At 37.7% G+C, this 15831-nt stretch overlaps 1 protein-coding gene across 1 annotated transcript in view; it reads right to left on the bottom strand.

Annotated features, from left to right (window-relative positions):
• Positions 1 to 509: 509 nt before the first annotated feature.
• Positions 510 to 15831, bottom strand: part of ttc26.L (tetratricopeptide repeat domain 26 L homeolog) — a 29516-nt gene continuing 14194 nt past the window's right edge. Inside the window, exons 10-18 of the mRNA XM_018258736.2 lie at positions 13401 to 13456; positions 12161 to 12214; positions 7540 to 7603; positions 6480 to 6568; positions 6197 to 6280; positions 5534 to 5603; positions 3152 to 3258; positions 2185 to 2318; positions 510 to 1152 (exon numbers count right to left, since the gene is read on the bottom strand). Of these exons, the coding sequence (XP_018114225.1) occupies positions 1041 to 1152; positions 2185 to 2318; positions 3152 to 3258; positions 5534 to 5603; positions 6197 to 6280; positions 6480 to 6568; positions 7540 to 7603; positions 12161 to 12214; positions 13401 to 13456 (770 nt within the window). The 3' untranslated portion in view covers positions 510 to 1040. The remainder of the gene's footprint in view (positions 1153 to 2184; positions 2319 to 3151; positions 3259 to 5533; positions 5604 to 6196; positions 6281 to 6479; positions 6569 to 7539; positions 7604 to 12160; positions 12215 to 13400; positions 13457 to 15831) is intronic.

Here is a 15831-nt window from a genome sequence, read left to right as displayed (position 1 = left end):
GCCCAAACCACACTGTGCATGTGAGTGTCACTGACACTCCTAAAAAAATCCAATATGGAGAGCTCCTGTGACAACTTTGACCTGAATCATTAATGTTACAGGGCTGCTGTACCTTTAGGCTGGTGCTGTAAGTTCAGTATATAAAATATGGCATTTCAAGCATTACTTTGTTACCCGTTATACATTAGCATTAGGTGTTAATCCTGGAAGTGTATGTTTTCTTTTTTTCCTCTATCTTACATTTAAAATAATCTGCCCCAGTTTAATATTTCAATCTTCAAGTCAGTCTTGTATAAGCCTACATTGTTCTGTCTGGCTCTCCACATATCCTCATTGTGATATTCACTTTAAAGAAGCCAGTGAAAGCCAAAGATTCATCACTTGTACAGGGAAAAATAGCCAGTATTGGAATCATAGTTACAGCAGGAACCAAAGCATAAAGTTTTGTCAGCGAGCAGAGGTTTCTTAGTACTAAGAACAATAACTTGCCAGAAAAATTTCACAGTATGTTAGCCATGTAACTCAATTTTATTGAAAAAATGATCGAGTTTGCATTTTCAAGAACCAGATTAAAAACACACAAACAAACATACAAAACCATTTCTGGAACTCTGTTCAAAGAGAAGATCCCCGGAAGGGAGTGATATTCCCTAAATTCCTGAATATTCTCATATCCTGAATTCTTGTAAAAGAGAAAGAGAAGTATAGAACAATAAAAATGGAGTCCATATACCATCAAGATTATAGCAAATAGTTCCATGTTTTATATTTCCCTCCAAGGAGTTTAAATCCTCTTCTTAAAAAAACTCCAGTTCCACAAATACTTCCAGTCGTAAGTACAAAGATCCAAGTACATCTATTTTACAGGTGTCTTTGGCATGACCTAAAGTGATCTCACCACATGTTCCAGCTATGCCACAAGCTAATATATAGGGTTAACTATATATCACTGTTTTATTACAGGTTTTTGTTTTTGGTAGAAAGACTGCGTCAGAAGGATCCTGCGTTTCCTATTTCCAGGATGATTTTTTGGGTGATGATCAAACTGGTACTCGATTTTCTTTGCCCCATTTCTTCAGGATTCGGATAATGTACTCGACCTGTGTATTCCCTGTACTCCTTAGCAGATTCAGCACTTCTCGCAGTGTCTCTCTGATAATTATAACAGATGGAAATGATTTAAGCCCCTTAAGCCATGCAGGATGTCAACAGAAATCTGATATAATTACTCAAGTCATATTTTGAACTGACTTTACTTACTAATTCTGTTTATTTCTTTAGAAACAGATAGATGTGCAAATAATGCTGAGAATTTATCATTTCTGGTGGAACACTATACTATTTCTATCACTGCCTTTTCTGATTTACAGTCATTTGCTATATTTCCTAAAACACAAACAAATACCCGGCAGAACTATTCCTTGATTCATGAAATAAAGCACATCAATTCCAGTAAAAGCTTTTGGCATTCCGTTTGTTTTACTGAATTACAATCCTATATACCAACCCTACATTTTTGAGCCCTTGTCTACTGCCCTTGGCTTCCAGATGTTTTCCAGCTGGACAATCTCTATCATTTTGTTGGTGATGGAATTGAAATGCTTGTATGCAGAACATTATGGAATGAGTTTACTAATGTAGTTGCCATACTGCATGAATGCAGTTACCCATTACTACAAATCCTCCTTTAACTTTGATCAGTCTTCTACAAAATAAAATGAATAACCTAATTGACTGCTATAGGTAAACATAGCAGTATTGTATTGGCAAGGAAAGTATAGATGTAGAGGTAATCATGCTGCAGTATAGCAACACAGGAAATCAGATAGAGCCATAATCAGTGATAGTATATTCAGTGATACAAGCCTTATAACAATTTTCTTTTCCGGTTGCTTTAATTGTTATTTAATGATTTTCCTCTTTCTGTCAGTCCCTTTAAATGCTTCACATTGGACTTTTCTTAGAAATTTGAATCTGGAACACCTTTCATTTTTTTTATACATATTAATATTGACTCGATTATGTAGATTCTGGGTACATGGTGTAAGGCCAATTTAAGCCTTTTAAAACTATGGTCTTCTGAAACTGTTCTCCATTTAAAACTATCACATTCTTATTATACTGTACAGAGAGAGAAAGTTTACCATATATAATTTTATTTTAGCTCACATCATCACTACTTACTTGGGTTCACGACCTGCCAAAATCATCTGAAAGATTCCCACACAAGCTCCTCTCTTGCCTTCCCAGTATTCAGGACTGGGATCCAGTCTTTCTAGTATATCAAATGCTTTGGCGGAATAATAGAAGTGGCCCATCTGTTTAAATAAAAAAATAGTAGAGTAATAGAGTAAATAATAAGCACTAATTTAAAGGGATAATTCACATATACATTTTTAAACTTTTTGTATGATGTAAACAGCAATACGTTAAGACAATTTGCATTTGAGCTTCATTTATTCTTTATTTTTTAAATAATAAGTATTAGTAAATCGTATTTTGTTTAGCACCTCTTTGTAATTTCAGCAGAGGTTTGAATAATTGACTGGAAGATGAATAGGAGAGTTGGAATAGAAAGATGAAGTAACAAGAACAATAAAATTGTAGCCTCACTGTCTGTTAACCCCATTTGAAAGCTGAAAAGATGTTGAAAATGGTAGCAAATGATTAAAAAAACAATAAATAAATATGAAGATGAATTATATCCCTTTCATAAGTATTGTTCATCTTCCCATGGAGCTATAGCGGAGACTATTGTAGGATTGTATATCTGTAACTGAGCTACATAAACATGATCAACTATTAGACCACAAACAGGCTTTAATATACATTTTAAAATTGTTTTGTTTCACAATGTTAATTAAGGTGCCCCAACCAGTATGCCAAAGGAGGTCTCACAGACCTAGGTCACTCTTTAATGTTACAGGATTAGAACCACACACAATTAATTTAGGATCTGGAGTGCTAAATAGGCTCCAATTACTCACTATTTCTATGTGAGAGATACATTAAAAAAACCCTTAAAAATGTGTTGTTGGAATGTAACTGTAAAAAATAGAGAAAATATACTTTTTTTACCAAAAGTAAGGTTTTATATTTTTACAGGAAAATGGACATAACAAAGGCATTTTAAAAATTAAATATACCTTACCTTGTAACAATCATTTGCAATTAGTTGTAGAAGACTAAATGACTCTCCCGAGGTCTCCATCTTTAAGTATAACTCCCAGGCCATCCTTGGTTTCTTGTTCATAATATCTTATTTGAAGGAATGATAAATACATTGTTAAATGCACCTCTTCATACAGTTGCTTACAGTTTTGAAAATTACCTAGTGCCAATTATTATCATTGCTTTTGTAAGAAAAATACAAATGTCACTTCTATATACAGTTGTTTAGAGATGGGATTTACTGTATTTGTTTGTACAATATCTGCTAGAAAATTCTAATGTAGTTGGATTGTCATCAAACACAAGCAAAGTCTTTTCTTGAACCCTTTTACAAAATATTGCCATTGGGATTTTGCTCAATGCATTTCCAAGATAATCAAGTGATTTTCATGTAGAGCAAGTTGTTAGGTATTATGATCAATTCTGCATCACATGTGGATAGCCAAACTGCATGCATCTAGCACTATGCAGAAAACACAGCGGGTGGCTGGCAACCCAAGTAAGTGATAGTGTGGCATGAGAGTGGAAGTCCAGTGGTGTTTAGCACCAGTTATAGTAGACAGTTTTATAGAGTAAAACAATTAACAGGTATCTGCCTATTCTGCTGCCTGACAATGGTTTCAGAGGGAACATAGGGCTGTGGCTGTGTCACATAGGCATATTTAAGGGGATTATTTATCAAAGGTTGAATTTTAGAGTTTTTTATACCTCAAATGAACTCAGAACTCGAATGGTTTCTAATTTAAGAAAAAACTTGAATGGAAAAAACTTGAATCAGCAAGCTCAGGGTTAACAACCCGAAGCTCAAATTGATTGAGTTTTCGGCAAAAAAACCTCGAATCGCTCGAGTTGATCGAGTTTTCAGCCAAAAGCCTCCTCCAAAAAAACTCGAACATTATGAAGGCATCTTGAAATGGTTCAAGGGACCTCTGCCATTGACTTCTAAATGACCTTGACAGGGTTAGATGGTGTATTTTCGGATTCAAGCTATTTCCAGGGTTGGGAGATAATAAATATCCAAAAATTTAGTCTTAAAAAAACTCGAAAAATGTGAGTTTTTTTTTTTAAGACTCAAAATCAATATTTGACTTCAAAATATCCTCGAAAACTTAAATTTTTTGTGGAAAACACAACTTGAACCAATTTATTGGTCAAAACTCTCAAATTTGAATTGTGAATTATCCAAACTCCATTTGAATTTTAATTAGAATTTCGATATTTAACAATCCTTGGCCCTTTAAAATTTTCGAATTCAACTATTCACCACCTAAAACCTGCCAAGTTCACGTATCAGTCAACGGGTGAGATCCAGTGATCATTTGTAAGCTGTTGGTAACCTTCCTGACATTCGAGGGAGAAAAAACTTGATTTGAGTTCAGTCTAATTCTATTTGAATTCTATTCGTATTTTTGGGTCTGTAATATTCGTCCGAGTTTTAGATATTTGATTTTTTCATTAGATAACCCCCCAGTCGAATTTTGAGTATATTCGAATTTAAAAGAGTTAAAAAAAAATTTACTTTTAATAAATGTACCTCGAAGTGTGGGGGCAAATAGATGCGTCACGTGTATTGTGTGACAGTTTCCAACACATTTACATTTTATGTAGGGGGTTATTTATCAAAGGCCGAGTGTTACAGTTTTTCATACCTCGAATGAACTTGCTACTCAAATGGTATTTTCTGCAAAAAAACCTCAAATCACTAACATTTTCAGGCTCGAACATTAAGCAGGCTGTTAACACCTTCCAATGACTCCAGGTTTTAGATGGTGTATTTTTGGATTCTAGTTACTTCCAGGGTTGGAGTTTAATAAATCTAGAAAATTTGAGTTTTGATCAAAAATACAACTCGAAAACTTGAATTTTTGTGGAACAACTCGAACATTGATGTGTATTGTCAACTCCATATGCACAGAAAACTTGGCATTTGGCATCTTTCTTTTACTTTTTTTTGCAAAAACACGAATGCAAAAAACACGAAAAGTCTATTTTTTTTTTTTTTTAAATCGGACTTTTAAATAATCACTAATTTTTCGGAAATGGAAAAGTCTGAATTAGAAAATCCGGCACTTCAGACCTGTTGAGGTTGCATATAAGTCAATGGGAGAAGTTCCAATGATTTTTTGATGTGCAATACCCCGAAGTCTTTGGGTGAAGATTCCAGAAAAATCGTGAAAAATCTGATTTTTTTCCCGCAAAGCAAATTTTCGGGAAAATGTAATAATAAATAAGCGTTAAAAACCTGAGGGGATTTGATCGGAGTTTGTAGCAGAAAATATTGAGACACATTCGGACTTTGATTAATAACCTTACAGTATTTTAGAAATATAACTGCCCTGAATATGAAAACAAAATAACTTACAGCAACGGGCAAGCCAGCTCAGATAAATGTAGTCATTTTTAATCTTCTCATTCTGAATTAAGAGGAAGATCTTTAGAAAAAGAAAACGCATTAATAAACTGAACCCCACACCCATAATTCCAAGTTGTGTTCTGTAACACATGGAGCTTTAACAGAAAGCTACAAAAACAATTGTTTTGGAGAATGCCGCAAGACATTGTTTTATTAACTATTATTTTACTATACTTCATTTTGTTTCTAAATGGGTAGAACTGGAAATAAACTAGATACACATGATCCACAAAAATCTGGATTGGCATTTTGTGATTTTTGTGGAGGGAAATCAGATGAGCTCATGAGATCAGATTGGCAGATGGCCTACTAGGTTTATGTTTGCTGTTCTTTAAATTAGCATGGAGGGTACATTCTGAACTACTAGACAGCCTTATTATACAGCATTGATCCCCACCCAGTAGCTCGTGACCAACATGTTGCTCACCAACCCCTTGGATGTTGCTCTCAGTTGCTTCAAAGCAGTTGATTGTTTTTGAATTCTGGGCTTGGAAGCAACTTTTAATTGCATAAAAACTAAGAATACTGCCAAGAAGATTCTCCTGTAGGCTGGATATTTACAGGATATTTGTGGCTCTTATGTAATATACCACATACAACAATAACACTCACCTCCTCTGCCTCCTTGTAATTTCCAACTGCTGCTTTTGCTTGAGCATAATTAAAGTTAAAGGTGTCATCATTATAGAAGTAACTCTGAAGAATAAATAGCAGGGTAACCATTAAGCTTAGGTAACTATTAGCTTATATGTATATACAAACAGAAATAAGATTAAGATCAGTGATACAATATTTTTCCTACCTAATCTGCCATTTAATCCATGAGTACAGTAACTGGTCAAATTTCCAACCAAACAAACAAACTGAAACGAATAAAGAAATACACAGCACTTACCTTTACAGAGTTAAGGTAGATTAAAACATCATCAAATTGCCGCAAAAGGAAAAAGCAAGCAGCCATGCACTGCCTCCCAGGAATTGTATCTGTATATAGGAAAGAAGAAGGAAAATGTTTAAGCCTGTTTATTTCTTACTGTTTTTCCAAAATCTAAGTTTAAAATGTAAGCTTCCTGTCTCATGTGTTTCAGTCTGGCAGCTCAGCAATTTAGGTGCAGATTCTGAGCTGTTACAATTTTGCAATATTTAGTTGATTTCTCAGCAGCATCTCTGGCGTATTAGCAACTATTGTATCAACTCTAACAGCTGCCTGTAATGAAACTCAGGGACAAAGATAAGAAATGTATCAACAAAATGTATCAACTTAAATCAGATTAGAGTCTGCGACCCCCCCCCCCCCCGAGCAGCTTTAGAAAGGTGAAAAATGAAACTTTACACTTCAATATTAAAAAACCATCAGACACAGAAAATGGAAAGTAATTGAAAAGTCTTTATTTCTGGTGAATTATCTGAAACCAACTAAACTGAAAAAAAGTGCTGGAAGGTGAACAACCCCTTTAAAGCAAGTTATCCTGTTTTTCCTTGCCTTGCAGGTGCATTTAAACGTGCATGTGCTATAAAATCTCACACAGCAACATAGGAAGATTTGGGGGTGCGTTCCCTATTACTTTCAACTTTCTTACTTACTGCCAAGTAAGTTCTCCAAATAATATCATCCCTAGCAATAATAAACAGAAAGTGTTGCAAGTGTTGGCAATGGAATAATATTAAATGAAAGATCCAATGTATTTTTAGGAGTGTAAATAATCAAAGAAAGAACGTTCTATGCCAACAGTGACCTACTTACTATATTGTCTCCTTAGAAAAAACTTACCAAAAACTTTTATACTATCTGGATAGGTATGTATCAAAAGGGTAAAATTATAAAAATGCAAAGTTGTCTGGATATAGCTGATTTACGGTTATATTTGTTATTGAATGTTATAATGACAAAATTAAAGTTAACATCACCCCCATGGTATTTGTACTATGCATATAGGTAAAGCAATATCACCCACCACATTCACTGGCAGAGCCTCCCACAAGCTGGAAAAACTGTTGAGCAATTTTGAGATGTTCTCGCTGCAAACGAAACAAAAGGTTATAGTGATGATTTTAGATGCTTATGCTAGATAGAAATATTACATGCTTATGTTATATACATAATTCTGCCTCAAGAAGTAACTCAGCTATGATTCAAAAACTACAAAATATTATGGCAGAACCTACCAAAGAAGAAATATAAATTTAAAATGTATCCTTTGGACATTTCCCCTCATTTTCATATCACTAGCCCAGAAAATGTGAGACAGTAGATGCCTGATTTCTGCTGAAAACCTCTGAAGCAGGTATTTTATTTGGGCCCTGTGCACTGTGACAGATGGACACTATTCTTGTCACTCCTAACAGTCACTGGAAGAATTGGCTTCATGCCAGCCTAACTGGTAAATCACTTGCTAAGATCAGGGCCTGTATATACCAGAAAAATTTGTTATGCCCCTAAACTCCCTGCCTCATTGCAATTCCAAATTTCGTTAAAGGGGAACTGAAGTCTAAAATAGAATAATGCTAGAAATGCTGTATTTTGTATACTAAACATAAACATGAACTTACTGCACCAGTAACCTAATAAAACAAATGATTTATGCTTTTAAAGTTGGCCACAGGGGGTCATCATCTTGTAACTTTGTTATACATCTCTGCAAGACCAAGACTACGCACATGCTCAGTGTGGTCTGGGCATCTGTTGGGAAGTTAAGCTTAGGGATCGTCATAAATTATCAAGACAGCAAAGTCAAATAATATCTGCCATAGAAGCTGATATAGCAAGACTGATTAATAATCAGAATATGCAAAGAGTCTGCGGATACAAAGCGCTACACAGCCGCCAGTTGCTTTACAGGAAGACAAACAAAGATGCTCAAGTTCTGGGAAGTAAGGTGGGGGGCTCCCCCCTGCCATTTGAAATTATGATCAGTTTCCCCTGCAGAACAGTTAGAGACCGTCTGAAGTTTCCTATTCACAGCAGTCAAAGCAAGTAAAACAAAGGGGGGATTTCATTGCATACAGTCAGGTTTATTATAAAAAAAAGTACACATTTTTTAATTAAAGTATATTGGAGATAGATTTATTTTTCATTAAAGAAAGTAAAAATGGGATTTTATTTTATTTTTTTGCCTTTACATCCCCTTTAATATACCCCTTATTGTAGGAATTCAACCTATCCACTTTATTGACAGTAAGGTATCCTGAAGCAGGAGATTGTGGAGATTTACTGAGGCAGCTGAAGAAAAGAAAGGGGGCACAGTGAAAAAGTGTCCTTTTTAAATTGGAAAGTCTGTGTGTCCAACAAAAGGAAATGGGAGTTTAATTGACCACTTTTAGTAAATTAGCCCCAATGACATATAATGTAACAGAAGGTAGTGTGAAAACTTCAATTTAGCCTCCTGGTGTTTCAGAGTTGCCACAGGTCCCCTCTCTGTGGGGTGGAAGGGGCACACATGTAGGCAGTCCCCTGTTGCGCACCCTAATGTGTCATGTTAGAGAGTGGCAGAAGATGCAGGTCTCAATGGGGGCTTGTCCTTATGGCCTGCATCTCCTGACACTGTGGTCGCATTTCAAGATGGATTTTTAATCTGGTGCTATGAGCTGAGTGCAGCATTTCCCTGATCAGCATCTCTGAAACTTGGATGTTCAATACAATTTCACTTGTGACCTTGAGAGTTACAACCTAACCTACCCAACCTAACCTACACTTTTAGTATGTTATAGAATGTCCAATTCCTACCAACTTTTCAATTGGTCGTCATTATTTATATTCTATAGTTTTTAATTATTTGCCTTCTTCTGGCTTTCAACCCTAGTAACCACAAGTAATAAAAAACTAAAACAAATTGCAAATTGTCTAAAAAAGTTAACTGAAAAGTGAACAACCCCTTAAACTAAAAGATTTCCAGCCTGTGGCCTTCCAGCTGATAAATTCAACAACATCTGGAGGGAGTATTTTTGTTTACCCCTAATTTGAACTATGGGGGGTTTTGTGAAGTATAAGATTCCTATTTTGGGTGTAATGTGCACAGTATAATGTGATTGTGAGGGATTATAGTCTATGCGATGCAAGAACCATCATCTATCATGATTTTTGTGGAAGTTCCTCTATAAAGTTAGTCTGGCCAGGAGTTACTCTTGTAAACAAACATGAACAGGCAAGTTATACACACGCACACCCATAAGCTTTATTTATCTATTGTTTGGGCTGTAGAAGGAACTGATATACTTGCTATGAATACAATTAAAATGTGCGTAAGGAATTGGTATGACTGCTCCCATAGTAATAAAGATTATTGCTCTGTGGTTTATATGACACAAGAATTGATCCATGTTTACATCTTAAAGCAGCAGTGTCCTTTCACTCTGTATATGAATCTGTACTAGCAAATACAAAAGAAAAAAACCCAAAAACCTCTAAAAGCTTGAATTACAGAAAGATTTTACAATTGGAAAAGGAAAAATCCCATTAACTTCTATATGAAAACTTTTAGAAGGCAAAGTTTTTGAGTTTTTTTCCATTTAATAAATTTCATGTTTTTTTTGGTCAATAAATGATGTATTTTTCATGGTTTAGAGTTATTCATTATTTAGCGTTAACAACAATAAGTGAAAACTAACAAATACAAATGTCAGTACAACGTCCCTGTATATTTGAGGTACATGTCATAGTGACAGACCTAAGTAGATTTTTCTGTGTAGAGGTTTGCTCAGTTGCAGTAATCCATAGCAACCAATAAGATCAGTGGTTTAACTACCCATAGCAACCAATAAGATCAGCGGCTTAAAGGAGATCTAAAGCTTAACTAAAGAAGTAGGCTAGAAATGCTGTACATTATGTTTTGAGTTTCTATACAAGCCAAGGCAACCACAGCCATTTAGCATGGAAGATCTGTGTCTCCAACGATGCCCCAGTAGCTCCCCATCTTCCTTTCTGCTGATTCACTGCACATGCTCTGTGCTGCAGTCAGTTACTGAGCTTAGAGACCCACTCACAATATACAGTACACATAGAATATAAATATAAGGCTGATTAGTAATTAATACAGATAATTACTACATGGCAGCACAGAAACAGTGCAATTGACATCAGAATTTATTATTTAGCCTTGTAGCATTAGCTTATATTACAGACAAACCTCATTTTCTGCTTGATAAATTAATACAACCCCTAAGATTAGCTTCTCAACAGCTGCTCAGAGCCCACTGAGCATGTGAGTGTCACAGACACTTTCCAAGATGGTGACCCCTTGTGACAAGTTTGAAGTCCTGGATCATTGCTGCTATTGAGAAGCTGAAACTTTAGGCTGGTGCAATAAATTCAGTATATAAAAGATTGCATTTTTAGTCACATTCATTTTAAGGGTTTAGTTCTCCTTTAACTACCTATCAGCAGCCCTTGCCAGGACCCACGTTCCGCTGGCACCCACTCTATTACATGCAACCATGCCGTTGGTAACAAACAGGTACATTCTACCTGCTGATTGTTGCTATAGTTTAGTGCACCTGGGCAAACTTAGTAAGGGTAATTTACCTAACAGAAGGCAGTGTTCAACGTGCAAAAACAGTAAAAGTTCTCTCATTTTTTTGCACTATGCACACTTGTCTTTCTTCATTGCTGAATTGCTGGAGTACTTTGCATTCTCCCGATGCTGAACTCTGCACCTGCACAGCCCCATTCCAATGAGCAACATAGGGAGCAGCAAAGGCAATAAGGGCTGGGTTGGCCTGTGTCTACGGATGCTGCACTCTTCACCTTGCACTGGACTTTTTATCTTCAAAGTGCACTACACTACTACTACCAGTATATAATTCCTACTATGGCCTGTATTTCAAAGGACAAAGGATGTTTTTTTTTTTAACAAATAGAATGCTTTAATACTAAAGAAAGCGCCAGTACATTTTCGAGAGTGTACAACCCACCTGCCAGTTCCACCTCATGTCTTAAATGCTGATTGTTTGAAAAACTGATCTACTTTTTTTTTGTATCCAATAATTGGCTGTGTGTTAGAATTGTGTGGTTGCACAGATTAAAGGGAACACTGCCGTCTGGCAACTTCCATATAAGTATCTAGAAATATTGCACTCAGAACTTGCTATAAAATATTTCTTTTTTTATTGTTAAAGGTCAACCAAAACATTTTTTTTAAAAAAAAGTTTGTTTCCCATTTACCCATCCCGAACAACATGAAGCACTGCCCCAGAGGCTGGGGCAATCACAAGCGTGCTCATTGGAAACCAATGTGGTTCTGGCTTCGGGCATCTTGTTCTGACATGGGGCATTTTGTCACCAAGCTAAAAATCACATGGCATGGCATGCCAAATTTTTAAAGGTGATCAACTGCATAATCATGAAAAAAATGCTTCCCTCCCACTTTGAATGAACCACTATTTTCAGGCACAACCTTTTCCACTTCCCCTAGCAGAAGCCCCCCATCTTGAAGCCCAGTGTAATAACTCAAATGGTAGGGGAGCTTGATGCTGGAAACACCCTGCTAAATGTGTTTCTTTTCAAGTCCAAAATTGGTCAGTAAAATTTCCCTTATTAACTGCCCAAACCTTATTAAGAAATAAAACAGGAGGTTAACTCACCGAGCCTAGTTCCTGGCCAAGGGAAGCATTCACTACACCCTTTAGGATATACTCCTATGTGACAATAAAAATAATGATATTTATTCAAGCAAAGTGACATTTTTAATTATATACATAACTGCATTTGCAAGTAGAAGAAGCACATTTACAGAATAAAAGAGGTTATACCCAATTTTTATATACTAAAAATATATACAGGTATGGGACCTGTTATCCAGAATGCTCGGGTCCTGGGGTTTTCTGGATAATAGATCTTTCCGTAATTTGGGTCTTCATGCCTTAAGTCTACTAGAAATTCATTTAAACATTAAATAAACCCAATAGGCTGGTTTTGCTTCCAATAAGTATTACAGAGAAAAAGGAAATCATTTTTAAAAATTTGGATTATTTGGATAAAATGGAGTCTATGGGAGACAGCCATTCTGTAATTTTGAGCTTTCTGAATATCGGGTTTCCGGATAAGGGATCCTATACCTGTATTATATAAATATACTACAAATGTCAACTAGGGATGCACCAAATCCACTATTTTGGATTCAGCCGAACCCCCGAATCCTGCACGAAAGATTCCGCTGAATAACGAACCAAATCCTTATTTGCATATGCAAATTATGGATGGGAAGGGGGAAACATTTTTTACTTCCTTGTTTTGTGCAAAAAGTCAAGTTATTTCCTTCCCCACTCTTAATTTGGATATGCAAATAGGATTTGGATTTGGTACGCCCGGGCAGAAGGATTCGGCCAACTCCTGCTGAAAAAGGCAGAATCCTGGTCGAATCCCAAACAAAATCCTGGATTCGGTGCATCCCTAATGTCAACAGCAATACAATTACAGTAATAGTGAAATAGAGAAGGGTGCATGAAACGGTTATGTTCAGAAATTTTGAAACCCACTTTGAGGTCTAGTATTTGGTCTGGGCACCCATCAGCTCACAAGAAAGTTACAGAAATATGAACACATTATTGTATCATTTGTAGTTCAAGCTGGGCTTTTAGAAATATTTAGAGTAAATAGGCATGGTATTTTCCAGCCCTGAACTGTTATAAAGTGAACAATAAGAGCAGGGCACAACATTTAGCTGTAATAAGCGTTAATGTAGCACATGGAGCTGTGAAGCTCTAGCTTGTCAGTTAAGCTGTGAATACTAGCCGACTAGACTTTGAATGCTAGCCCACCGTTATTAAGAAATAGAAACACAAAGTCATCAGAAAAGTAACAGAACACTGCTTTGTATTCTACCTGTGGAGTCGATGGTTCCAAATCTTTAATTAAGTTAAAGGCTTCTTGAACATCATCTAAAAAAATTTAAAGAAATTATGAGTATAAAAATGGGGAGTCCCAGTCTTTTCTTAAAAAGTCAGCAGAATAAATACTGTGTGGTTATGTAAATTAAAAACCATTAATGCTTGTCGCAAGATACCCAATTCCACAATATGAGTACAACAACAGGTTATTTCACATGCAATATCAATACAAAGATGATTTATGCATATTACTGATATCCAAAATAGCAAAGAAAGAAAAGTAAACAATAAATGAAAATCTGCAAATTTTGCTGTAATGCCTAGGTTCTTGTCGCTAACTGTTCAACTCACCATGAATGGGCTAATTTATACTCTTTTAGTATGTCAGTAATGCTCTAGATCAGTGCTGTCCAACTGTGTCCTGTGGTACAGAGGGCAGGAATTTTTGTGGCCTACCTGGAGGAGGGCCGATAATGGAAGCCAGTGTAAGTGAAGTCCCTGTTTTTAATCTACACCCACTTTAAACCACACCCATGTTACTAGAAGAACTTTTAAGTCCACATCCACATTAATGGTGTTAGAACACCAAAATAAACAAATGGTCGGTGTGCACTGCAGGGATATCACTCATAAAGTTTATTATGTCATATTAAGACATGGCCTTAAATCCATATGTCTCATCCTCCCCTGTGGATAACACAGCAACCCCTAGAACATGATTATACACCTTGAGGACCCCCCTAACAAGTATTTCCAAATGCTAACAAACTCCCACCAGGTTCACCCTCCACAGGCAGTATGACACGCACTGGCAGCATAGGGCAGGCAGAATATGGCACACACAGGCAGCATGGGGCAGGTGGAGTATGGCACACACAGGGAGCATAGGGCAGGCAGAGTATGGCACACACAGGGAGCATAGGGCAGGCAGAATATGGCACACACAGGCAAGGGTGATTCTTGCTATTATGCTGCCTGAGGTGGCCTTCTTTCGCTGTCCCCACCCCTCCCCACGGCACTAACCTTTACAGCGCCGGACAGGGCAGGGGCGGTCCGCGAAGTTTGTGCAGAGAGCGCAATAGCGCTCTCTGCACTAGAAGAGCCGAATTTCCGGTTTGAAAACCGGAAATTCGGCTCTTAGTTACCAGGAGCGGCATTTTTGCCGCCCCTGGCAACCAGAGGGGTGCTGCCGCCTGAGGCGAGTGTCTCAACTCGCCTAATTGGTGGAGCGCCCCTGCACACAGGGAGCATGGGGCAGGCACAGTATGGCCCACACCGGGAGCATGGGGCAGGTGGAGTATGGCACACACAGGGAGCATAGGGCAGGCAGAGTATGGCACACACAGGGAGCATAGGGCAGGCAGATTGTGACACACACACAGAGAATAGAGCAGGCAGAGTAGGGCTCACACAGGGAGCATAGGGCAGGTAGAATATGGCACACACAGGGAGCATGGGGCAGGCAGAGTATGGCACACACAGGGAGCATAGGGCAGGTAGAATATGGCACACACAGGGAGCATGGTGCAGAGTATGGTACACACAAGGAGCATGGGGCAGGTGGAGTATGGCACACACAGGGAGCATAGGGCAGGCAGAGTATGGCACACACAGGGAGCATAGGGCAGGCAGAGTATGGCACACAGAGGGAGCATAGGGCAGGCAGAATATGGCACACAGAGGGAGCATGGGGCAGGCAGAGTATGGCACACACAGGGAGCATGGGGCAAGTGGAGTATGGCTTACACAGGGAGCATAGGGCAGGCAGAGTATGGCACACACAGGGAGCATGGGGCAGGTGGAGTATGGCACACACAGGGAGCATAGGGCAGGCAGAGTATGGCACACACCGGAAGCATAGGGCAGGCAGAGTGTGACACACACACAGAGAATAGGGCAGGCAGAGTATGGGACTCACAGGGAGCATAGGGAATGCAGAGTATGACACACATGGAGCATAGGTTGGCAGAGTATGGCACACACAGGGAGCATAGGGCAGGCATTGTAAACAATGCAGGTGCCAGTTAATCTCTGTAGTGATACCTTTTAAAGCTAACACAAAAGTAAGCAGTCACAGCAGGCAGGCGTTCTTGTGGGGGCCACACAAGGGAGGGGGGGTCACAGGTCGCCAGTTGGACAGCACTGCTCTAGAGTATACTGTATAATGTAAACTAAACCTAAGTAACAAAATGAAACTTACAGGTTTTTTTTATACACAAATGAAACAAACTATTACAGTCAGCTTTATTCCCCAATGACGTGTATCTTGGTTTGATGATACATGATTGTATTTCCCTTTAATAATTTGAATAATTAAATGCATATATATCTTCCCTAAGGGGAAATAAAATTAACAAATAAAAATTTGCATGTCGCAATGTAATTTTCTTCATTAGGCTTTTATTGCAATGCGAATCTTAATTGCG

The sequence above is a fragment of the Xenopus laevis genome, chromosome 4L, assembly GCF_017654675.1.
Source record: "Xenopus laevis strain J_2021 chromosome 4L, Xenopus_laevis_v10.1, whole genome shotgun sequence".
In the NCBI taxonomy this organism is placed as follows: domain Eukaryota; kingdom Metazoa; phylum Chordata; class Amphibia; order Anura; family Pipidae; genus Xenopus; species Xenopus laevis.
The sequence above is the reverse complement of the archived record's forward strand: the minus strand, read 5'-3'. Positions and strand labels throughout refer to the sequence as shown.